General features: G+C 51.5%; 9 protein-coding genes across 9 annotated transcripts, besides 2 other annotated features; 5 read left to right on the forward strand and 4 right to left on the reverse strand.

Annotated features, from left to right (window-relative positions):
• Positions 1–2,138: 2,138 nt before the first annotated feature.
• On the forward strand, positions 2,139–3,592 carry NFIA_021680 (RNA binding protein; the record flags this gene model as incomplete). The annotated part of the gene is made up of 4 exons (XM_001265355.1): positions 2,139–2,210; positions 2,269–2,425; positions 2,476–2,671; positions 2,719–3,592. 4 exons carry the CDS (start codon positions 2,139–2,141, stop codon positions 3,590–3,592), a joined length of 1,299 nt encoding a protein of 432 aa, XP_001265356.1.
• Positions 3,593–4,117: 525 nt separating this feature from the next.
• Positions 4,118–5,629, reverse strand: NFIA_021690 (TBC domain-containing protein; the record flags this gene model as incomplete). Its single annotated transcript, XM_001265356.1, has 3 exons — positions 4,118–4,241; positions 4,334–5,109; positions 5,183–5,629. 3 exons carry the CDS (start codon positions 5,627–5,629, stop codon positions 4,118–4,120), a joined length of 1,347 nt encoding a protein of 448 aa, XP_001265357.1.
• A 628-nt stretch (positions 5,630–6,257) lies between these two features.
• Positions 6,258–6,893, reverse strand: NFIA_021700 (putative calmodulin; the record flags this gene model as incomplete). The annotated part of the gene is made up of 2 exons (XM_001265357.1): positions 6,258–6,670; positions 6,731–6,893. The coding sequence occupies 2 exons, from the start codon at positions 6,891–6,893 to the stop codon at positions 6,258–6,260; spliced, it is 576 nt and encodes a 191-aa protein (XP_001265358.1).
• A 2,119-nt stretch (positions 6,894–9,012) lies between these two features.
• On the forward strand, positions 9,013–11,476 carry NFIA_021710 (AFI1/MesA family protein; the record flags this gene model as incomplete). Its single annotated transcript, XM_001265358.1, has 2 exons — positions 9,013–9,633; positions 9,815–11,476. 2 exons carry the CDS (start codon positions 9,013–9,015, stop codon positions 11,474–11,476), a joined length of 2,283 nt encoding a protein of 760 aa, XP_001265359.1.
• Positions 11,477–11,978: 502 nt separating this feature from the next.
• On the reverse strand, positions 11,979–13,151 carry NFIA_021720 (uncharacterized protein; the record flags this gene model as incomplete). Its single annotated transcript, XM_001265359.1, has 1 exon — positions 11,979–13,151. The coding sequence occupies one exon, from the start codon at positions 13,149–13,151 to the stop codon at positions 11,979–11,981; it is 1,173 nt and encodes a 390-aa protein (XP_001265360.1).
• Positions 13,152–14,671: 1,520 nt separating this feature from the next.
• NFIA_021730 (pyridoxal kinase) lies at positions 14,672–15,866 on the forward strand (the record flags this gene model as incomplete). The annotated part of the gene is made up of 4 exons (XM_001265360.1): positions 14,672–14,735; positions 14,786–14,998; positions 15,053–15,170; positions 15,230–15,866. 4 exons carry the CDS (start codon positions 14,672–14,674, stop codon positions 15,864–15,866), a joined length of 1,032 nt encoding a protein of 343 aa, XP_001265361.1.
• A 23-nt stretch (positions 15,867–15,889) lies between these two features.
• Positions 15,890–15,923: a microsatellite.
• Positions 15,924–16,024: 101 nt separating this feature from the next.
• Positions 16,025–16,735, reverse strand: NFIA_021740 (putative dUTPase (Dut); the record flags this gene model as incomplete). The annotated part of the gene is made up of 3 exons (XM_001265361.1): positions 16,025–16,108; positions 16,160–16,332; positions 16,393–16,735. 3 exons carry the CDS (start codon positions 16,733–16,735, stop codon positions 16,025–16,027), a joined length of 600 nt encoding a protein of 199 aa, XP_001265362.1.
• A 428-nt stretch (positions 16,736–17,163) lies between these two features.
• On the forward strand, positions 17,164–18,358 carry NFIA_021750 (phosphotransferase family protein; the record flags this gene model as incomplete). The annotated part of the gene is made up of 3 exons (XM_001265362.1): positions 17,164–17,262; positions 17,315–17,610; positions 17,659–18,358. 3 exons carry the CDS (start codon positions 17,164–17,166, stop codon positions 18,356–18,358), a joined length of 1,095 nt encoding a protein of 364 aa, XP_001265363.1.
• Positions 18,359–21,696: 3,338 nt separating this feature from the next.
• Positions 21,697–21,773: a microsatellite.
• Positions 21,774–23,127: 1,354 nt separating this feature from the next.
• NFIA_021760 (uncharacterized protein) lies at positions 23,128–24,762 on the forward strand (the record flags this gene model as incomplete). The annotated part of the gene is made up of 3 exons (XM_001265363.1): positions 23,128–24,341; positions 24,398–24,595; positions 24,645–24,762. 3 exons carry the CDS (start codon positions 23,128–23,130, stop codon positions 24,760–24,762), a joined length of 1,530 nt encoding a protein of 509 aa, XP_001265364.1.
• Between the last annotated feature and the right edge of the window lie 87 nt (positions 24,763–24,849).

The following is a 24,849-nucleotide window of genomic DNA, read 5'->3' on the forward strand; positions in this document are numbered from 1 at the left end:
TCTACTACTCCGTAGTACACAGCACATATGACAGTAGGCGTCATAAAAAGTGAATAAAGGCATATGATTACTCCGTACAATGACGATATTTGCTCATCAGATCTACTCGATCTCTGAAAGAGTCTGGATGACTAAAACAAGAACAGGAGATGCTTAGAGGCTCAGAGGCAACAACTTGGGCACCAGGAACAGGCAAAATCTGCAGAGAACGTACCTCTAAATCATAAGCGCGTCTACATAGAGATGATATCATGACAAGAACAATAAGCTCATGTCATTGAAAGGTTAAGTCGTTTGTTCCTATTCCATCTGCGTCAAACCGTCGAACAATGCAAGCTAAGATATCCACCATGTCAAGGAAAACTCTCGCGGAAAGTCATCACAATTTGGAATTCAAGTCTCTGACGACTCAGGTATCATTATCTCAGCTGAGCCATTGACATATATGCATCCTGCACAGCTTCAGCCCCCTAGTCTTAGTCAGTTCTTTTCTTTGGGGGCGGAGAGGGGGCCTATTTCCCCTTCCCCTTCAACTCCGGTTTTCCAGGAGCAGCTTTCTTTGTTTCTCTGTCTGTAAAAGGTGTCTCTGCGTTTGTGTGACATTCTTTTGCCTGTCGGATGTGGACGAATGACAGACTGGCAAAAGCGAAGAAATTGTAGCGGTGACTGTGGCGAGGCGGTGGTTGATAGCTCATATGCACCAAGGAAGTCCAAGGGTGATCCCTGACAGATCTCGGAAGGGCCTCGAATGATGGATGAATTCTCTGAAAGACTGAATGGGACCGAATCAAGGGATGACTCGAGAGCATTTCTTCGGTGGTCAGACAGTTCATTATTGTTCAATTGCTTGCTCACCGACGCATCATTCGTCCTTGGTCATGGCTGACAAGGCCATAGTGATCATGCCTATTTTTGGAGAACCCGCACACACGGACAGATTTGGATCTCTGAAGGATTCCTAGTCTGTAAATTCCATCACCAACGTCATCTCTTTGCGTTGGGTCGAGGGATACTCATCGAAGCAGATGGTCTGGCACCCGAACGAAGAATACCTGCCCATCCTCAACCATCTCTCCTACTGAATCAATCGAACGAAATGCAGGTGATGGACCGCCTCGTCTTCCCTAACCAGTAAACATCCTTTTCTCTTCCTCCAGATCTGGCGGTGTAACCTGGAGATGCCAAGCGCTATGTCCTCGTCGTAGATATACAGTGACTGAGTGACAGTGACTACTGTGTCGCTCCCAGCATACTTGATCACCTTCGGTTTCATATCATATGTCGGAGTATGTAAGACAACTTAGACGACTATTTCTACACCACATAAATTATCTAGGACCAGAGGAACCTTCAGGAAAAGTGTTCCTTTGTTTCGAGAATTGTTCTCCGTGTCTTCTATCCGATCTGTCATAGTTGATCGATGCATGACATATCGTCTTCTCTCTGGACCGCTCCACTAATTGCTCTGTGCAGAACAGACAGGCTCGATTCCCTCCAACAAGAAGTTGATACATCCCATCTTCTGATCGGCAAGTCACCAATTTCACTCCACGCTAGACGAGTTGACGAACTGGTGGCTGTTGATGCCAGATCTCTTCCCATCTACTATTGTCACTATCGCCATCTCTCCAACATTGGATTCATACCTGGTACGATCATCTCCCTTGAAACTTGCAGAGAATAAAACGACCTGGTTTCGCCTTCTTTCCCTCTTGATCTTCTATTTTCCTTCTTTCATTGTCAAAAAAGCCAGGGATTCACGTTATATCCTGTCACAACCCCATTTGTCCTCTTCAGCCATCAGGTACCCATCAGGTTCAACTTTGCCACCAGTACCCCTGACGTGAAGGAACAGTCAGGCCTTTAGGTAGGAATTACCGATTCTGGTTATCTAGCTACCCTTGATTAGTTGTTGACCGAGTATCGACCGTCAGACACGCATGCTGACTCTCACCAATTTTCCAGACCGTTGCTTTTTCGGGCAGTGACCCAGCCTGACTATCCGCGTTTCGCTGCATATAGAGTGGCAGGTTGCCTGAATTCAAAGAATTTGTCTTGACACTCCCTACTTGGAGAAAGAGACATCCGGGACGTTCAATTACTGCAGATCCGTGGCCTGGCCCAACTCAGCTATCATCATGCCTTCGCGCGACAGAGGACGAGCTCGAGCTCGAGCATCAGATGAAGAGTTCGTTCTATTTCTCCAGGGTGTAAGCACCGATCAAACTCCCCAGCTGAACCAGATGGCATGTCTTACTGAGAGAACAGATCCCAGCCCACTGCCGCTGGCAAGAGCTCAAAGACATGGTACGCCAGACGGCCCTGCATATCCGACAGGCAGTCGTATACGACGACCAGCACGGGTTTCCAACTGGTTTGGGGCAAATTATCGTGAAGAACGAAGATGAAGCATGGCGCACATACCGTACGTGAGACCGAGCATGATGATGGATTGACGGCTAAGCGAATGCTCAGATAGACTCTCCACCAACGGCTGGGATGGACAGAGTCTCGTCGTCACTCTGGCTCGAACGAGCTCACCTACAAGGCCTGTTGCCGGTCCCACGAAAAGCCCCAGCTGTGTGATTCCCCCGGCATACGTGGCAGGCTATTCCACTCCCCCTCGAGTTGCGCAGAACTTGGCCATCCCTCCTTCACCAATCTCCCCAGAGTGCGTCCCCTTCCTTGATGGCAGTGTAATCCAGCTAACGAGAACAGCACCCCCCTCGTCTCAATGGCTCCAGCTCCAGCCCCAGCTTACCAGGGCCAGGGCCCAGAGTATGCACCGGTCATCAACCCAATGGCCATGCCCCCTCCTCCACCCCCCTATCTCCAACCCTTCGTCCCCATTTTCACCGACCAACTACCGAGCATCCCACACTCGCCATCCCTGACTCACTCCTTCTGCGACACTCTCGCCTTTGCCATGCTCCCCACATACCCTATTCCCCCGCTACACCTTCCTCACCCCGACCACTCCTTCACCAACACCAACGGCAACAACAGCAACACCAACCCCCGACCAAGAACCACCTTCCACCCACACAAACCCTCAAGCAGCGACCAAACCCAACCAAATCCCCGCTTCAGCCCCCGCCGCACAATCTTCATCCAAAACCTTAGCCCAACAACCACCCCGCACGACCTGACCCTCTTCCTCCAAGACGCAGGCACAATCGAGCAGTGCGAGATGCCCTTGAACCCCGACACAGGCCGCTGCAAGGGCTTCGCGCGCGTCACCTTCCGCTCTGCCGACGAGGCAAAGCGCGCCATCGCGCTCTACAACACGGCGTTTTTTCTTGGCTCGAAGATCAGGGTTAAGATTGATCGGAGTGGGTACTTTTCTTCGGGTCAGGGCCATGCACAGTGCCAGGGTTACGCAGCGAGGGAGGGGTATTATCTGCCGAATAGACCCAATCAGCCTGAAAGGAAGTCCGCTGAGGGCGATATAACCCCTGCGCCGGGGACGGGTCCGGGTCCGAGGACGGTGGACAGGAACAGTGGGCCGCAGAGGGTGACGGAAAGGGACAGATGCCAGCCACTTGTGGTGAATGGGTCCGGACTGGGGAGCAAGACGGCGGTGGCGATTTGATCTAATGCATAGCATCTGGGTGTTGAGCGTATGTATACTTGCTTCTTTTCTTTGTCTTTGTCTGCTGAGTTGAATGGGTTGGGTCTGCTTCCTGCATCGTTGCTTTCCATTTGAAATTTCAGCATGCCATTGCTGCTGGGCGTCAGGGAACACATAGAGGGGGTGAGATGGGATGTCGCATCTGCGAATGTCAAAAGTTCATTGCCTAGACTAATTAACAGTAAAGTCATCATTCATCAATCGTTCTGATCTAACAATACATGCACATGCATTTCGTCCCGTTCCATTTCAATGCATCTTCGCGTCTCTTTTCCTTGCCTCATTATTCGTTCAGTATAACAGTAACAGTCCAGTGTGGTATGGCAAGCGCAAGCAGAAGGCAGAAAGCCCTCAGGTAGCCACAACACGACAAAGCAACGGGGAAAACATCATAACCCAATCGGGTGACAAAAAAGAAAGGCAATATGCAAGCTGTAGATAATACATGTTACCTGGTATGTTACATGGGCGATACGACCAACAGGCCTATTTAGCATGATCGATCAGCTCCGCATAGAGAGCATCAGGAATCTTCCGGACAATGAGGACAGTCAGGGCAATGATCTCCTTTGCGTCGAGCGGCGGGAAGGACCGGAGGATCTTGTTTGGGCTGTGTGATTGGTCAGATTCGATTTGTCCATGCATAGCAATGTGATATGTGACTTGTTGATATTGCTCACGCGGAAAAAGAAGAAAACATACCTTGGACTATCGAGAATGGTATCCCTCATCCGGATCAGCTGCGCAACGATGCATAGAATATTCAGATGTGGGCCATATGCGAACAAGAAATCCCACAGGTGGAGCACTTCTGGCAGTGGCGGCGTGCAGGCGCACAGTGTCAGAACAGATGGGAAGGCGTAGAGCTCCGCTTGCATCCCCTTGGAGAAGAGATAGGCGGCGAGCTTGGGCTCGACGATCTCGAGGCATCGATCGACCAGCCGCAGACCCCGGTGGACGCCGTCCATGGCGCCGCGGATATAGCCTGGGCATTCCCTGGTAATGAAATAGTGAAACAATGCAAAGGCCTCAACTTCGCTGCGCGCCACGTAGAGAAAGGGCGCGCAGAGAACGTTCATGCCCTGCACATAGATCGCCGACTCGCTGGTGATGGATTCACTGCTGGGTGTTGCCATGAGGTTGGCATGGTCGTCTGTAGGCTCCTCCTCTGCGATGCTCGGTGGCGTGTTGATCAAAAGTTCCATTTCCCGCCTGCGGGAGGTCGATAGGCGCGATTTTGGTCGCTTTTTGGCCTTCGCATCGTGAATCTTCCATGCTGTGGCGTTGAGTAGTCGGATCAGGCTGGCTTCGGTGACACGTCGCTTGAACAAGGGGTCGGTTGCTAAGGTGCGGAATGTGTCGTTGCGGATCTTGGTATAGGCCGGCGAACGACCGCGATGGATGAGTGAGAGGTATTCGTCGGTTGGCAGGGGAGGGATATCGAGTAGTGTGAGCCATAGGTAAACGCGGTATGTCGACTAGGACAGACATGTTAGCATGGCAGGCTCATTCTCCGCCTGGAGGTCACGGCGCTGTTGCAACACCACATACCATGCCATCACCATCTGCTTCCACCCTTGTCGACAGGACAAGGTATCTCAGCTCCTTCAGTGCATCCTCGACGTCCCCATTCTGCGGCCCATCCCGTAACAGCGTCTCTAAGACTGATCTCTTGATCCCAAACCCCGAGCCTGTCTTCCTCCCCGATCGTTTCTGAGTCTGTAAGATGGGTCGTTCGCCAGAGCCAGCGTCACTATTCGACCTGGCCCGACGGTGTCGCAGCCGAACAGGGGAATCCAAATGTGCCTGTTGCGCCAACGCCTCGGCGTTGACGGACGAGCGTGCAGTGGAAAGATGTGATGTTGGTCCGCTAAACGCCGAAGGATTCGACGAAAGGATCTGATGTGATTGGATCTTCCGTAAAGTTCGCATCGTCCGGGGCGAAGAAGAGCCCGCAAGAGCGGCTAGATTCAACTGGGCTTGTGTTGGCTGGGACATGGCTGGTCCTGTATGACTATGGAACAGGGGTCTGTTTTTAGCGCAAACGATCTCTGCTGAAACGATCGCAGGAAGTGACCATCTTCCTGGCGATAAAGACAGCAGCCAAGAAAGGATGGAAGAAAGAAATAAGCAGCTATTAGTGCCGAGAATCTAGTAGTGTATCCGGGGATAAGAAGGCAGTTAGATGCAGGTTCGGACGATCCGCACCCAATATGCATCTCTGGGCATGGCGGGCTTTTTCCCGATCGAGGAATGCGGGGACACGCGACGCGCCACCAATAGATCATTGATGTTTCGACTTGGAGATTACTTCTTTATTCATTTTCCAATGCCTCACTTAGAAAAGGGAAAAAGAGATAACAGATGTTGGTTGTGATGGATCATGTTGGGTCCTCGTAAATAACCCGTCGGCCCGCCAACAGAAGCGTCATGTGTAGGAGCAACTAATGGATATCTCGAATACCAGGTACTTGCGTTTGGATGTAATTAGCAGGAACATACGTCGTTGCACGGCTTCCAGAGCCGAGAATTAAGTATACAGTATAAGAGGTACATCTCATATGTCAAACGCAAGCTCGCCGTCCAAAACGCCAGATCCAAAATCACAGCGACTAACGAATAAGTTCTATCTCGCGACAGTATCAGGATCTCTGCGCCCACTTGCTGATCCTCCTATGGCACTGTCAACAAACTCCTGATACCGAAAGACTTCTCCTCTTTTCCCTCCTGCAGACAGTTTCCCGGCTTTGCTACTAAATTCTCTGCGTCCGGTGAATCCACTCAAAACCTCGTTGATGTCCTTCTCCGTCAGGGGTGGCTGTCCATCCTCCGACGCTGTGTGTAAAAGGGTATCGCGAAGCTCTGCAACATCAATCTGTCCGCTATCATCGTCGTCAAAAGCAGCCAAGGCATTCATCAGTTCCTGCCGAGATGAAAGCGGCGCAAGTAGACTTGACAAGATATTCAGAAATGTAGGGAAATTGATTGTCTGATCGCTTCCTGGAGGGAAGAATTGCGAAATTATCGACGCATCCTGGCCTGAATTATAACTCGGGTAAGTCCAACTTCTTTGAACAACAGAGAAGGCCATTGACTTACCGATATTCACAAGTACATCAGCTACATCGTCCTTGTTGACCGACCCATCGTTGTCTCTGTCAAGGACTTGGAATGCCTCGCGAATCTCCCTCAACTGTGCAGGGGCCAATCTGGCAGCTGCATCGCTCGAAGCAGCCATCATGCTGGCAGTCTTTGCTTCCATGATAGAGGAGGAATCATCGGGGGCGTCTGCCCCCTTGGTTGGCGAGGACGGCACCTGCCTGGTAAACCTAGGTTGTGGGATTCGGTCATTGCTCTTCGGAGAGGACCCATCGTCATCTGCGACAGTATATGTCTGGTTTAACTTGCTTGGTGACTGTACTGGAGTATATCCTCGCCCCGGAGAGCTTCCTGTAGTTCCTGGTGTGCTGGGACGGATCTGTGCGGGCGGCGAGTTAGGTGTAGACGGTCGACGAAAGGGAGAAGCTCGAGGAGACCCAAAGGATAAGGGCGATGGCCGGAAGGGTGAATTTGAGACCTGCAATACTCTTGATCAGCCTGATATGATTCTGGCTATCGGCTGCTGCGGTGAGGGGAAGCAGCACACCATGGTATGATATCTTTGTGAATTCTGATCTAGGTATTTTCAATGATCATAGGTATTCTTCTTAAATTCTACTCCAGAATTTCAATCAGTAGCAAAGATAAGTAGCACCGGTTCAGTTTGCACTGGACGCTGAGGTTATCTGCGTCTTCAAGGCGATACCGTAACCATGCCTCGGACCAGACAAACAAACAAAACAGCGCATGGATGACGGCATAAAGTCGGCCCGCTTCTTGGCACGTGCGGGTCTGCGGGGATCTTGATCCTCCAGTTGATGCTGAATCCTACAGCAGACAGATAACAAGAGTTTCCATGAATTGTGTTTCCTGGGAATCTTCGTACGTCCTTACGATGTTCCATCCTTTACTTCGTCCATGAACTGGATGAAGTCATGAGATGTCCAAGGCCAGCCCTGCGAAAACTGTGCTTGGAACAGAATAAATCCGCATGTGGATGGTCTTATAGCCAAACAGGAGGCAATGGCCACGCTCAGGTCGACTGCAACGACTCGAGGCCTCCGGGATATGAATCAGATGATACCCGCATCATGAGGGACGGAAAACCATGCTCCAAGTAGCGCTCGTCCTGAAGCCTTGAACAGGTCTACGAGGAGTAATTGACAGCCATCTGGTCGGGTTACTTCGCTTTCCCCGGCAATTCTGCATACTGCTATGTATCGCTTTCGGATATCTGCCGAAGTCAAACGGGCGTATGTTCTGCTGGACAATTGGGCTTGACAAGTCCATCTGAGAACCCGCGCAATCTGTTTGCGAACTTGGGAACTGGACGAAGGCGTTTGGTCTCCAGAACAAGGGGATGCGCATTATCTGATAAGGGCAGGTTCCAGACCTCTGTCACCTCCAGCAGGGCCTTCTGACTGTGACAACAAACGCGCGGAGGTTCTAGCGATTCGGAAATATTCCCGGTACGCTGGTACGCTCTTCTGAGTGAAAAGGACTGGATTTTCTCCTTTGAGATTGCCACGAGGGAAGAAGGGATCGGGTATTCATTGAGACTACGTAGCGCTCAAGTCGTAGCGCAGATAGACAGATATCGGTTTCGCGAGTTTTTTGTATAAATGAATGCGGACCAGCCCCCGTTCACGATCACATTGGCAATCATCTTTCAATACTCTATAAGGCGATCTTAACAAACGGTTTCCCAGTCTGTCTAATCTGGCAAACGATCAGAATCACGCTTGCAAACGTAGCATGTGCTGAGGACGGAAATGGTCGTTTCGCGGGACTAGACTGTGGGAGATTGGAGTCTAAAACACACGTCGGATCAGTGTACCTGCATGGTCTATTCGCGAATCACACCGGGTGTGGTTGAAGTAGTCTTAGAATAATTTCCTGTCATGCAAGGGCCCAGCGGAGTATTGTTGCGACCTCACGATGGGATTGATCTGGTTCAGGTACTGCTTCCCGTCGACTTTCCCCGCTGTGGAGATGGTTGGTACGTGGTGGTTTGGTTCGATGGGTTGAGGCGTCCCCTTTTTCCCTTCAGATCGACTGCGCAAGTGAAACCCCTGAAAATGAACGGACGAACGACGATCGACTAAGCTTCCGATCGGTCACAAACTGACTAACTAGCAGATTGGCCATGGCATCCTACTTACTCAGGACTCTTTAATGTCCATTGATGCGAGATATGCGGTGATTATACCCATTTCTCTGCTAGGAGCAGTCCTACCCCGTATCTCTTATCCTCCCATTGCTTTTCTTCCTCACTACCGAAAATGACCACCACTCTTCCGTTCCGACCGTCCGACGATTCTGCGCATCCATTTCCTTCCGTTTCGAACCCCTCGAAGTCCAATGGCCTGCCCCGATTGTCTCCATCCCCCTCGGTCGTCAAGAACCGATCTCCCAGCAGCTCAAGATCTTTGCGTCGGCCCTCCGGAGCTCATCTCGCTGCCCCTCGTGCCTCCAGACCCCGACGATGCAAGTCACAATACCCTTTAGACTCATCGGAGCGCCATGTCGAGTACATCCTCGTCGCGTCCTTCCACATTGACCGGGGTCCGATCATGGAACATCAGTATCCGGCGCCCATTAGCGGAGATGAGAGCATGCTCGCGGAATTGATGCTGCCGGACCAGACACATGTACGGAGCCAAGACTGGACCATCTTTTTCTTACACAAAGACACCAGTGCGGAGGGAGAGGATGAGGATTCAACGACGGCGAAGAAAAAACGGCGGAAAAGGGCAAGGGCAGAGCAGAACCCAGACGAGGAGAGCCAGGACGAAGATACCGATGCTCTCACGGAAGAGAGCAGCGACGAGGAAGACGATGGTGGCGAGGGGCCACCGTTGATGTACGTGCTTAATCTTGTGAATACAAAGCAGGATAACACAGTCAGACGGTTCGTTCTCCTGCTCTACAGCCTCGTAACCCATTCAACTAATTTCATCTGCAGAGGTGCGGTCGTCAAGGCGATGGCAATCTGTACACGCCATTCATTCCTTCATATCTACAAGGTGATTTCACCCCAGCTTCAATTGAGATGAACATGAGCTCATACCATTGGCATCATAGCCCTTGCTATTACTGGCGCTGGAGGACTATTTCAAGTCGCCGTACCCCGAGACTCTGGCGACGCTGTACAACGCCGTCAACGAGATGGATCTGTCATTGATGCCCAAGCTTTCGCTTTTGGAACGACAGATTTTGCAGGCTAGTAATGCGAAGGACATGTTTATCGAAAAATTCGAGCAGATGATCCAGCAGCGACTGATCGAGGAGGGAGAGCCTGTGGAAGACACCCCGCCCTCGCCCAAAAAGCCCGCCCCTCGGTATGCGCTTCCCCGCGACACTCACGAGTTCGAATCGCGAGTCATTTACAATGACATTCCCATTCCTGTCAAAGTGCCAACTGTTATATGGCCCGAGATTGTGGGAGACTTCTCTCTCATCAAGCTCATCCAGACGTTCTCTACTGTTCATGCCACAGCACCTCAGCCCTTTCCGCTTCACCCACACTTGACCACCAACGGTTCCTATACGCACCCGATCATCGTCCTTGTCAACGCCATGCTCACCCAGAAACGGGTGATCTTCTTGGGCCACAATCGGCCCTCGGGCGAAGTAGCGGAGGCAGTTCTGGCCGCGTGCGCTCTTGCGTCCGGCGGGATCTTACGTGGCTTCACAAGGCATGCCTTTCCCTATACCGACTTGACGAAGATCGATGATCTGCTGAAAGTTCCTGGTTTTATCGCTGGAGTAACGAATCCCACGTTCGCAAATCATCCCGAATGGTGGGACCTCCTGTGCGACCTTCCCACCGGCAGAATGAAAATCAGCAGCCACATCGAGCCCGCCCCGGTTACGGAGGGTCTGCTGTATTTTCAACAGAGCTCTTTCCTCCAAAACTACACGCCGAGCGCCCATCCGGATCCCACCGGTGACAACGCCTTCATGGAAGACGTTCAACGGAGTATCACTAACCGTTACGGAGAGAATGCGATCCGTGCGAAATGGCGCGCATACATTACCAAATTCACGCGCGTCGCGGCTGCGTTTGAGGAGACCGTGTACGGAGCGTCGAATCTCTACATCATCGGGCCTAACGAGGAGCTATCTCCGGAGAGCCCGAGTGGTGTCCAAGCCGACCCCCTGGACCCCACAACGCTACGTGGCCATGGCTATGTGTGGCCCGACGAGGCAACGAAGCAGCGAGAATTGATCGCCTCTGTGTCGCGAATCGAAGGCTGGCGCACGACACGGTCCTACTACTCGTTTATACAGGACATCGCGGCCATGTACTACCCCGCAAGACCAATCCAGAAACCTGACCTGCACCATCACCATGATCGGCTGCGCACTTTGCGGCTATCTCATGCCGACGCTGGAGCTATCTACCTTGCCTTTTCCCATGCTGTCAAGGACTACGCAGGCATATGCCAGCTTCTAACGGTGACGCCAGAAAGCCAAGCCGGGCTGTTCTACATCAGCATGGGCCTATTCCATCCTGATCAGTCGGTTCGTGAAGCAACCGCCGATCTTCTCGATCGAATAGCTGCTCACCCCGCCGGCCGACACTTCTGGGCCCAACTCAGCCGCTTCAATAAACTGGCATACTTCCGAGTCCGACGCGAGAGGGATGCAGCGCAAAGCCCTGTATCAGGGACAGGGTCGAGTTTTGGGGCGCCGCAATCTCTCATTGGAATTGCCACTGGCAATGCCTCAAGGCGAAGCTGAACTCACCTAAAACATCTTGACAACACGACTACAACGTTCTCGTCTATATTACATATAACGACAGTGAATATATCTATTTGGTTATACAATTCTTGGATATCATTTTCTTTTTTTTCTTTCATGTGGATGGGGAGGTCGGTTTCACCTCATGTGTATTGTTCTAGGCGATGTGGCATGCAATGACATGGCGGTATGATATTTGATGAAGTTATTCAATTCAGTGTCGATACTTGGAATACTATGCAGCATAATGACCCTGTTCCTTGATTCCAACTATCAATGTTGTTAAGGCACGAAGCACGTAGGAGTTGTAATTACATTAAATCTATATAAATATGACAGTAAGGTGAACATCCAAGGAAGTAGAACATGCCAAATTCACACTCGCTGTCGTTATCCATACAACCATGACCTGCAGAAGAGCAAAGAAACGACAGACACCATATACGTAAGGAGAGAAGCGAATTATACAAGGATTGCGACAGGCATCACAACGATGGAATCACAGCAGCGACATCCCAAGACTCAGCGCCCCCGTCCACCCAACCAATCGCCAATCAACCGCTGCCGGCTTCCAAGCCCCCGATGTCGTTTTCGCTTTCTCGCCAACCGTGATGTTCACATTCGCGAAATTATCGCCGCAGTGCCGGTTCAGCGCCAATGCAGAGGGGAGATAGGACGCCGTGAGCGGCTGGCCGTCGACCTGCGCCCAGCGGCTGAAGATATCCATGCTGGCTTGCAAGCACTCGTTGCAGGTGGGCCAGGGGGCTTCGTCGGTGGGGTACCCGGCGGGGATGGAGTAGGTGTCGAGGTTCTGCGGGGAGGAGGCGTTGGTAGCTGCGTCGACGAAACAATAATCGTTTGTGGCGGGGTTCTTGAGGCAGGCGGCGCGGTAGACGGGCTCGTAGGTGATGAAGCCTGTGTAGGCGTTTGCGACGAGCGGGTTCCCGAGCTTGTAATCTTTGCCGCAGGCGTCGTCTTTCAGGAGGTTAGTGGCGAGGCGGTTGAAGATGGAGGTGCAGGTGTCGACGGAGGCGGCGCAGGAGAGGTCGAGGACGTGCGAGGTGGCGGTTGCGGAGGTGAGGGTGTGGAAGAAGGAGGTGGAGTCGTGGAGGAGGAGCGAGATGGGGTAGCAGGAGGTGACGGTTGAGTTGGAGAGGAAGTCGTTGAAGAACTTGGGGCAGCTCTCGGCTGTGAAGTTGCTGGAGAGATTGGTGTCGAAGGGTGTCGGCAGCGAGTCGGTGCTGGGGTCGTAGCGAGCGTGCAGGTGCGATGAAGTGTGCTCATCAACGTCCTCCTCGGCGGCGACGAGGATGGGTAGCGTGGCTGCTTCGTCGGCTAGACTGCTCTCGATGACCCAAATTTTGCCGTATCGGGATTGTCCACTATCCAGATGATCGCCGGTTACGCTCTGTCCGCTCGGAGATGCCCCAGTTCGCGATGAGAACACGCCATGAGTTAGTGGGCGAGAGTCATCTGGAATGGCAGCCGCAGAAACCAGCGACGACAGAAGCAGTACCATCAGAAGAGTGATCAAGGTCGAAAATCGGGAGGTCCTTTTCGAATTGCCGGACTGGTGATGTCGTGAGGTACTGCAGACATCAGGCCCCATAGTTTCACCCCACTGCGACGGTCTGCTTGGTCTATATGGACTAGGATGAAGGAATGATTTCATATTGGCAGAGAATTGAATGAATGACATTGCCACAATGGCTTATAATTGAACTCAAGGCGATAAGAGAGAGTGTGTCAGAGGCCAGTGGTTATCATGGCCTCTGGAGTCGTTGACCTGGTGGTTGGTATATCATCAACGAGTGTGAAAATGAGCGACTATTAGTACAAAACTACCCAGAATCATCAATCAAGAAAGGACAGCAGAAGGATTAAGACTGCCCCGGCGGAGGCATAAGAGAATCATGATCCAGCCTCTGTTGACAGACAAGAAAAGAAGAGAGAAAGAATAGGATGCCTGTCTGTCTGACAGAAAGCAAGGAAGAGTACGAAAACCTTCAGGAGACAGACAACCTGCAGCAACAACGAGCATCGCTGTGTGACTGCAGAGTTTAACTTTGGACTATTCAGCCTAGGGCTCCTGGTGGTACGGACCGTCCTGCAAAATCAGTGCTTTTGGCGTCAGCCTATTGAGACAGCTGCCTTAAAACTGGGCATTATAGCACTGAGTGTAAATTTAGCAGCCATTAATGGACCAAGGAACGGTCTGGCCGCGAGTAGAACCTGGACGAGTGGATCTCTTGTCTGCAGAGGTCCGACTATCTCTTCCACAGAAGTCGACACTAGAAGAGAAGAAAGGGGAACATCTTCGGAGAATCCGTAGAGCTAGGACCTGTCCATGCCCCATGGCCATGGGCAATGGTCAGTGATCTACGGAGTACGGAGTATAATCCAGAGTCCAGACTCCATCGTGCGACGATCGCAAAGCAAGTGAACTTCTTTTATGATGCAATCATGCTTCGTAGGAGTGAGAGGAATAAGAGGAATTAGACTATATGAGTTATCTACTCCCTCGTACAGAAAAGCGACCAAAGTGTGCGATTGACCCCTGACTTAGAAAGCGGAAAACCAGGAGGAAAGTACCCATCAGTACCATCCCACCAGCCATTTACTGTCGAGGTACATCGGGGTACATGGACAGTGCAGGAAATCAAGCCGAGCCTTGATTGGCCAATCATGCCGCCAGAAAATTCCCTCCACTTCCATCCGCATTTTGTCATCATCCGGACAGATACCTAAGTAAGTAGTGATTGATTCATGGTATCAGATCAGATACAATAGAAGTAGTTGATTCGAGGTCGGACTATTATGAGCTGTGTATGATCAAGAAGCATCGCATTTTTTCAGCATAATCTCTCCTCTTTACATTGAAAGATCGGCGTCCTATAACTCCGTACTTGCATACCATGTCCTCCGACAGCTTAGTACCTGAAACAAGGGTACTCGCCATTGCGAGTCACGTAAGTCTATTTGCCCACCTCAATCCAGCTTTGGTTGATGGGATCATGGTTGGAGTACAAGTACTGACGAGGAGAGCCAGGTTGTCTACGGGTACGTACTCTCTGCTGTGTCACTGTACCCCTCCATATGCACTAGGATATAGACCTCTTGCCATCTATATCGTGCACCCGGGGCAATATGAGTTGAGCGGCATCTAATGGCATCAGATATGTTGGCAACAAAATGGCTACCCTGGTCATGCAGTTGTTGGGGTGTGATGTTGCCGCCCTGAATACTGTTCATTTCAGTAATCAACCCAATATCCGTCGTCAGGTTGAGTCAACTAACATTCAACAGGCAACCACACCGGCTACAGGCAGTTCAAAGGCACAAGGTCAACAGCCCAAGAGATTAGCGACCTATATGAGGGTCTCTGCCAGAGCAATCTCACGGATTTCGATGTCATGTTGTCGGGTTATGCCCCCAGTGCTGCAGCAGTAGAGGCAGTAGGGGCTATCGGCTTAGATCTGCAGCGCAGGGCCGAGTCAAACCCTGGCTCATTCTTCTGGGGTATGTTCAATTCCATCCTTGTCGAGCTGCCCGCTAACGGTGAACGAAACACAGTCCTAGACCCTGTTATGGGCGACCAGGGCCGGTTATATGTCAATGATGATGTAGTGCCCGCATATAAAAAGATCATCCACCACGCTGATCTGATTCTCCCCAATCAGTTCGAAGCCGAGTAAGGATGCAGCCATACCTTTAGTCCGGAACACCCTTCATTAACCACATCACCCTCAGAGTCCTCTCCGGAATCAAGATCACCTCCCTCAGCACCCTCGCCGAGGCCATCACCGCCATCCACGCCACCTACTCCATCCCCCACGTCATCATCACCTCCGTCCGCATCTCCCAGTTCTCCTCATCCCCAGAAGCGACCACCGACAACCTAACCGTCATCGGCTCCACCATCAAATCTGACGGCTCCCCTCGGCTCTTCCGCGTTGACGTCCCCGCCCTTGACTGCTTCTTCAGCGGAACAGGCGACATGTTCGCGGCCCTGACGGTCGCCCGGCTCCGCGAGGCCGTGTTCGCCGCCGACTCCACCCTCCGCTCGACCAAGTCGTGGGTTTCCCCGGACGACGTCAAAGCCACTGATCTGCCTCTTGCCAAGGCCACCGTGAAGGTGCTGGCGAGCATGCACAGTGTCCTGGAAAGGACCCTGGAAGCGCGTGATGCGGAGCTCCGCGCCGCTGCGTCTGTGGAAGAGACTGAACCGGGCTTGAGCGAGGAGGAGAAGCAGAAGAGGGAGTACTTGCGTCGGACGAAAGCCGCCGAGGTGAGGGTTGTGCGAAATGGGCGGTTCCTGCGGGAGCCGGATGTGGAGTTCCAGGCGCAGGAATGGAAAAAGGAAGATCTGCCTGAGGGACTTCAATAGTCGAGTGCATGACTTAGACGTACTACTCCGTATAGACCTATTACTCCGTATAGACCTAACTCATGAATAGAACGTGTTATGAGAGAAACCTGTCATATTTCTCTTTCAGTAGTATCATCATGTCTATCTATGTCGTAATTAATCCCCATTCGTTTATATTAAAGACCCGTGCTTCCAAATCCACCCGCTCCACGGACACTCTCCTCCAACTCCTCCACAACCATCACGTCGGGCGTATAGATCTAAATACCGTCAGCATCAACACACCCAGAATGACACACAAAAAAGCTCACCCGTTCAAGCACAAGCTGCGCAATCCGATCCCCCACCTTGACCGTAAAATCGACATCCGAGAAATTAAACAACAGAACCTTCACTTCACCCCGGTAATCGGCGTCAATGACGCCCGCCCCGGTATCGATGAAGTGCTTCGAGGCAAGACCACTCCGGGGGGCAACGCGGCCGTCTGTTCGTCAACTGGTTAGCATACACTCTCCACGAATAGGACCGGAAAAGGGAGGCATACATGTCCCTTCCGGCACAGCAATCGCAAGCCCAGTGTCAACCAGGGCTTTACCCTTGGCCGGGATGACGGTCTCCTTTGCGCTGTAGAGGTCGTAGCCTGCGGCGAAGGCGGACCCGCGGGTGGGTGCTTGTGCGGACTCGGTGAGCTTCTTGACGAGCAGGGGAGGGAGGGGCTGAGAGATGGAGGTGACGGCGGGTGCTGTGCTGGTGGTCATCTTGTTGGTGTTGGCTGTGTTGTTGGTGTCGGGTTTTGTTCGTTTAGCGAGGGGAGAGGCGGGGAGAGAGGGAGGTTCGTGGGTGGGAGCTTTGGACTGTTGAGGCGGTGGTGTGGTCTCTTTTGTCATAACTTGGATTTGGGATTGTGAGATGTATGGAAGAGAGAGAAATTGCGGTGTACCTGTCCAGAGGTATGATAATTGACCAGCAGAAGATGCATGTATGGTGGGTTAGACGCGTCTGGCGGTGTACACGCACCCGCGTTGTTAATTGGCTTGGCACGTTTGCTAAATTTGTGCTAATTCTCCGCCTCAGGCACAACTCCAAATGACCGAGCTCCGACGCCCCGCAAGCGCAAGCTCGGGCCAGAGAAATGGGGTTGCTGCCAATTGGACTGTTTTGCCTCGGTCCGCAGCGCTGGAGCTGACCTGCTCTTTCATTACCGGGGCTATTTCTGTGTCCAGGTTCCTCCGGTTTTTCCATACCTGTTCGAGTTGACACTGGGGAGAAGGGATTTCTAAATCAACTACCCTTGTATTGTTTGGCAGTTGGCGTCATGGCTGGAGCTGTACGCCAACCGATTGATATCCCGTCGCTGGAGCGATACCTCGATCAGAACGTGCCTATCATCAAGACGCCAATTGATGTGAAACAAGTACGTCCTTGATACCTCTTTCTTCACTTAGTTGATATGTTGACCTCAACAGTTTGGCTTCGGGCAATCCAATCCCACCTACCTAATTACCGGCTCCGACAAACAACAATATGTCCTACGAAAGAAACCTCCAGGCAAGCTCCTGTCCAAGACGGCGCACCAGGTCGAACGGGAATACAAGATCATCCACGCGTTAGAGAAGACCGACGTCCCCGTCCCCAAAGCATACTGTCTATGCGAGGATAGCAATGTGATTGGCACTCCGTTCTACATCATGGAGTTCCTGGACGGCCGAATATTCACAGATCCTGCCATCCCCGGCGTAAGCGCGGAAGAGCGAACCGCACTGTACGTCTAGCCCTCTGCTTTAGGAGAGACAGATACTAAGAGGCGCAGATGGCGCGATGCAGTCCGCACATTAGCCAAGTTCCACCGGGTCGTCCCCAAGTCTGTCGGCCTGGAGCGATTCGGCAAGCCGTCCGGCTACTACGACCGCCAGATCGCGACCTTTACCGCCGTGTCCAACGCGCAGGCGCAGGCCGTCGACGTCGAGACCAAGAAGCCCGTTGGCGAACTGCCCCACTTCATGGACATGGTGCGCTTCTTCTCCAACAAGGCCACCCAGCCACTCGACAGAGGCACCCTCGTGCACGGCGACTACAAGATTGACAACATGGTCTTCCACAAGACAGAGCCGCGCGTCATCGGCATCCTGGACTGGGAGATGGCGACGGTCGGCCACCCGCTATCCGACTTCTGTAACCTCACTAGCCCCTACTTCCTTGACGGGACGGACCATAAGACGGAGCAGTTCCAGCCTGGCGTGGTGCCAGGCTTGCCGAGACGCGAGGACTGCTTGCGGTGGTACCGCGAGGTCGCCGGGTGGGACCCCACGCCGGATATTCTTTGGGGGGATGCGTTCTTCTCGTGGAGGAGCTCGGTGATCATGCAGGGAATCGCGGCGCGGTATGCTCTGCGCCAGGCCAGCAGTGCGCGTGCGCAAGAATACGCGCAGAAGACCGGACCGTTTGCCTTGGAGGCGTGGGAACGGGTCAAGAAGGTACAGGAGCAGGTGCGCCAGAAGGGGAAGCTGTAGAATTATCTGCTGTAGTACGATAATACGTACAAGCATCCTTCCGTAACTAGCATGTGTGTGTCTGCTAAAGCATCAATTGTTTGTTTTCATACAGCTAGAAACTCGCACTGCCAGCTGGCAGTGTCAACGTCATCAGCCCAGACCACTTCCCAACGGAATCTATACACTCCATCCACCAGTTCTGCTGTATAAACAAGCAGTAAGCACAGACAACTAACAACGCACGAAAGGGAGAAACCGGAACAAAAGCACCAAAGTACGAGGCAGTCATCCAATCAAGCCCCCCAGACCAAGCCACCGTTTGCTCGCGGTGATAATTGGGTGCGGCTCAGGGAGGCTTTGTTTGTGCTGCCTGTACAACCGGTGGGTTGTAGAACTCTGCAAGGTAATACCAGTCCATTTGCAAAGACTGTTTAGGTGACAAGGTTGATTTGTGAGTACTCCCAGCGTCTGTGAACAAGGGACCACCAGATGGAAAGTATATTAAATTCAAGTTAGGTATATACAAAGTACAACAAAACTAGAATTATCCTGCAGATGTTTTCATCAGTACTTTGGGAGTGTTATACAGCTAACACCAGTTACAAAGGTATCATCATCACTATTATACTCCATAGAGGTAATAGATGCAATGCCGTATGCCCAGTTTAGAATCGCTCACGTTGCAGATGTGAAACCAAACAGGTGTGCTACCCTCCATAGAATTGGCCTGCGCAATGCGGTGACTAGTTTGTGAGATCCTGCAGTGCAAGAACTTCACGTCTACCTCTAGTAATCCCGGAATAAAAAGTTGATGCCTCATCTCTACTTCGTCTTACTCTTGGTCAGCTGGGATGGGAATGAACCAGGCGGGTCAATCGGGGCGGCCCGCTTTACTGGCTTGACTTGGTTTAATGGATAGATCCGCTTACCCAATAGGTTTCAATGATGATATGATCATAAGTCTGCCTTCCTTGAGAATGATTGAGACTTGAGCGCCTGATGAATCATGCTGGATGGAGATCAGACGGGGAAGATATTATCGAGCCAATCATGCATTGGGACCCTGGTAACGTTAGTGCAGCAGGCGTGGAATTGCAGCAAGGATTGTCTGACCAAGGCTAAAGCCAAGTTGTCAGGTAGGTAAGATTGTGCGCAGGAGATGGGTAGTACTGAGGTAAATCAGTTAAGTCGGACAATGGACACGAACCTGTTAATAGACTAAGCTACCTTAGACTCCTCGGTCAAAAGACGTCTTTGGAATGAAAGAGAGAATACGAGATAAGCTTGTTGCCACTCCCTAGGGTGGTTGTCACCGTCTAGTCTCATACCTAAACTGTCCGGGGAGGACTACTAGTAGTATGTTGGGCCTCAGGCAAAAGTAAAGTGGAGCACACGGGAGGGGAAAGTGGCCCAGAACCAATCATTACGGCCAAAAGTTCTGCAGAAAACAGCTGTCGATCAGTTCAGCTCGGACTCCGGAAATACCATGCTCCGTTATTTGTGTTACATTCGCTTGCGTGGATATGCTGAACTCAGAACTCCACCTTGGACGCTGATGCTGATGCTGATGCTATGCTGCCAGCCTGCCAGATCAGCACAGGCGGATGCAAAAGCAATGATTAGATATCTACCTTCCCCACTGTCATCTTCTGAATTTTTCCATCTATCTGGTTAGAGAGGTGAAACACTGGACTTCGAGCCTCCGACATCGCAAACACTGAAACCTCGGACTAGTTCGTATAGGGTCGTATTCTGGCGTCGAGGCGCCTCACGCGGAAATATCAACCGGCGTCTACTGATGGGCGGATTGATGTCTCCGTCATTGCCTGGGATGGTCGGCGACTTTCCAGCATCATTTTCTCCGTAGGTGGGCTGTCACCCAGTCTCCGTTGTACTCTTCTTGGGTAGTATATGTCCTGAACTTAGGGATTTCTTCTATGTTGGGGATCAGTCTACCTGAAATCGCTGCTAACCACCGAACTTTATTCTGTTTTCGGCTCAATAATCTTGGAATGCTCCTGATGATTTCTCTTCCTGTAAGCTGTAGAGCTAGTGGAACCACCTCAGAATAGACGGTCAGTGATAAAATGCAGAAAACGAGCCTTAGGCACGAAAACTACCTAATCGATGCAAGGCTTACAGCCTTGTCGCCTTAGGCACTAATCGGGAAGTCAAGAGTCACCTAAGTACGAGCACATAATTCGTAATCGTGAGGGGAAAGAGGGCAGATCGCAGCAGGCTGACCTCTGAGGCCGGAGCTTCAGGAGTCTAAAGTTTTGGAGAATTTGGAGAGTTTGAGCCTCTTTCGACGGTCCCTGGTTGGTCATGGAGTCATGCACATCACAAGACCGATCAGACCAAGGCTAATCAGAAGGATCACTTCTTGAGAATCCATTCCCCTACAAGTAATTGGGATTCATAGAGTTTCTACGTCGGTTCGGTGCAGATGAGCAACTTCAGCCTCCTCTTTTTGCCTTCGTTAGCCGACCAATCATACACAGCGTTTCTGCAGAGAGCCTCAAATGGCCCGAACGTGGAGGTTGTTTGGTTGGATGGTGCGGCTGGCCCGGAAGAGGCTCGTGGTCCTTAGAACCCGGTGCTAGGTGCAACTGTGAAATAGAGCTGCCTAGGTCCAGGCGTCAACTCCTTGAGGATCAGATCACGGGAATGAGATAAAACACCGCCATTTTGTCAAGTCAGTGTATCTGAGGATGTTGATAAAATGATGAATCCCACACTCTACTTGGATAAAACAAGGTCTCGGGCAATCCCTGTTTACAAGGAATATAGTATACTCCGTAGTTAATGCCACTACTGTCCGTGCTGGACGGTTGCATTGTTTTCCTCAAAATAATATCAGGCGGTATTATGATGATGACTGATGGCCATACTTTGCTGTCAATCATTAGTATTATTACCTAGACAGCTAGACTAAGGTACCTACTGGGGCTCATAGATGACTGGACAGTGGACAAGCGCTACCTTGCTCCCTCCCTCCCTCCTAAAATTCATGTAAATTGAAATCCATACCTGCGCCATAAAGGAATAGTCGTACTGTATTCCGTCCTCTGCCTCAAACCCCACTTTGCTTTGCCTGTCTGTGGCGCGTCTGGAGACAGTAAACCCAGCACTCTGTGAGCGTCAGGACGTCGACCCTTTTTCTCTTCTTTTTCCCTTCTCAAGGATGATCTTCTCTCCTATCTCATCGCATCTCATCCTTTGCCTTCTCCCTCGAATGATCGAAAATCTGACAACATTTTACTAAAATTGGAGAGAGTGAAAATTGGGCGAATTCCACCCAAGCATTCGTGGATCGAAGTGCTTGCGATAATCTAGAACAGCAAACTTCCTGCAATTCTTCGTCTTTATCCCCATCATAATAATTGTCGCGGTTATCATCCTCATCCTCATCAATCTCCTCCTCCTCATCATCTATCTATCGGTGTCTGTGGAACTATTAACTGTCCATGGATTTACCTTTGACCGCTTAAACCTTCTCTCCTCCTCTCTGATCCTCTCTCTGCTCATTTTCTCCTCCATTATTCCTCACTCTAAACCCTTTTCAACCGTTTCGCCAAGCCAGCGTCACCTCTTCCCGCTCGAGCTAACTAGCTCAAAGGCAGTAGCCTCATCGTCTGGAAGGCCCATACATATTATTGATCATTATTTATTATCATCAGTATTTCTGATTGATCTTCCTTCTTCTGGCCACGCACGACTTGGCTACTGCTGTCATTGTTGTTATAATTGGCACTCTTATTACCCTTTCCCGACCCGCATTCTGCTTCTACTTTGCTTTGCTCCCTGCGAAGTTCCTCGACTACTGCTACCACACCTGTTCTTCTTATTGCGACGAAAACCCGCTACTGCAGCGTCGTCACCACCAGCACATGCCCACAACTCCACGGCCGTTATAATAACACTCCCAACTATTACTCCCATTGGCGACTCCGCTTTTCTACGATTCTGGACTTTTTTGCGCCCTGTGAGATTCTTTGTTTGTCTCCTCCTTCCCAACATAACAGCTCTGTCATCATCCTCCTGCGCGTTTCATTCGTCCACATCTTCGGTATTTTTGTTCTGGCACTCCCAGCCAGCCGATGCGCCTGGTATATCAATTCGATCTGCGCCATTGACCGTGCGATTCGGCCTTCTTCTGAGCCTCACTGCAGGTGACCGGCTCCTGCAACCATCATCGGTCCCATCTGGAATCACCGATAGGCTTCAAGCCACGAGGTCTTCCCAATTCCTGAAGGTGAGCCTACCTTCAGTTTTTCCCGCATTCTACCCTTCCGGGGAAATGGAGCTTGGATTGGCGCCATTATCGATGAACTGCTCCATAACGCATATCGCGCCATTTTTTCTCTCCTGCTAGTCAACGTAGTCCTCATGCAGAAGTCTCGAGATCAGTTCTGGTCTGGTTCAGATTCTTAGATGGACGATGTTCTACTGCGGGTTTTCTCCCCGGAAATTGCGTACTGGCTCTGAGCAAACAGCTGTATTGGCTACCCGCTCAATGTTTCATAAGCTGTTGTTTAACATGCTTTCCTTTTTCTGTCAATCGCATGTACTAATGATGTTAATAGATATTCCCTCTGACGAAGCACTGTTGTCTTATGTGCTTTGATTCTCTTTTCACCTGCTCCGCTCAGTCGCGGGATAGTGAGCCTGAAATCAACATTTTCCCTCAAGCCAGGTACAGAGAGGCAGATTGGAGGCAAAGGCACCCATAGACGCGGAAATCCATCAGGAAGGGGCTTCCTAATGCCCCCTCAAAGCCCGCCTCCATGACCGACGCATACGAACCAGATGACGACCGGCTCACTCCCGGGCTAGAGGTTCAGAAACCCAATTATAAGCCCGACGAGCAGCTGCCCCCATTTCTAACTCAAGATTCGCTCTCTAAATCCGATGCTACTGCTAAATACCCTGGAGATGAGGGAACGTCTTCGGACTTTCCCCGTAAGCCGTCGCCGACATCCAAGCCCGAAACAACTGAGGGCGACTCGGTACTGATCTCTCATCTAGATCCGAATCGCCCGGATATTGCCAATTACGAGTTAGAACATCGGCGCCTTCGGGATCCCTGGGTAGAGGATCAATCAAGTCTGCAGAAGACGAAAATTGACCCTCAAGCAAGGGAAGATGTCAAATTCCAGGAACCGGCTTCGTCAGTGGCGGAGAGAGCTCTCCAACTCTTATCGTCTGGCCCTGACGTGTTACCTCCGCCCGAAAACTTGGTATCACCTCCGACTCTCAAGAGCGCATCTCCGCTCCAATCGATCAAGGACTTGTTGGAACCGCCTGTGTCACAGGCCGAGCCAATCAGCATCAAAGTCGAAGTATCATCTCCAAAAGAATCACATCCGCCGGGGCCCCCGAATTTCGCCGCCGAACGCAAGTCTCCCGTTGTTTCGCCCTTGAAAAAGTTTGCAATATCACCTTCAGAAGGACCGGTCCAAGCCTTGCTTCCAGCACTCCAGACGTCTCCTCCTTTAGCAATTGCCAAATCGCCAGAGAACCACCAACAGCATAGCCTGCCGTCGATACAGACTGCTTTGGCCGAGATCTCGGGGCCTTACTCTCTTCCTCCAGTCTCGACATCCCCTCCTTCAATACCAAGGAATGAACCAGCGTGGGATCATCCACGCCCAGGACAGTTTGCTCCACCACAGGTTCCCCCTAGTCCTTACTCACATCTTTCCCCTGCGAGCTCCAAGGGGATGTCAGCTGTGTCCTCTCCAGCATCGCAGCAACAATCGCAGTGGAGGCATACACGATCCGACATCACTTATCTCACAACGCCACATTATGAACCTTCGCCATCGGCGGTCAAGAGTCCGGCAACCAGCTATCCCACTCCCACTGATCAGACGCCAACGGGCGAACGGGCGCCTTTCAATCCGGGCCCGCCGCCCACCGCACCGGTTCCCCCAGGCACGTTTAAATGCCGGCATCCAGGGTGTACTGCGCCACCTTTTCAGACCCAATATTTGCTTAAGTAAGTCAAGACGAACCTCGTTGTATTGACAGGAATGGGCTCATCTTCTTTCGCAGCTCTCATGCAAATGTCCATTCACAAGATCGACCACACTTTTGCCCAGTCGAAGGGTGTGCTCGAGGAGTTGGCGGCAAAGGATTCAAACGCAAGAATGAGATGATTCGACATGGCCTTGTCCATAATTCGCCAGGTTATGTATGCCCTTTCTGTCCGGATCAGCAACACAAATACCCCCGGCCGGATAACCTTCAAAGGTGAGCTTCTACTGTTCTTGGCCGTCCTTCAGGTCCTGACAGAATATAGACACGTGCGAGTTCACCATGTCGATAAGAGCAAGGACGATCCCGAGCTCAGACGAGTGCTGTCTCAAAGACCCGAGGGTAGCACTCGAGGCCGACGGCGCCGAACCACAGCTCAGTAGCTCATGCGCTGCATTATCCTTCATGTTTACTCGCCTTCAGTATGCCGACCGTCGAAACCCCTTCTCCCGTCGCATCACCACATAGGA

The sequence above is a fragment of the Aspergillus fischeri genome, genomic scaffold, assembly GCF_000149645.3.
Source record: "Aspergillus fischeri NRRL 181 1099437636249 genomic scaffold, whole genome shotgun sequence".
Classification (NCBI taxonomy): Eukaryota; Fungi; Ascomycota; class Eurotiomycetes; order Eurotiales; family Aspergillaceae; genus Aspergillus; species Aspergillus fischeri.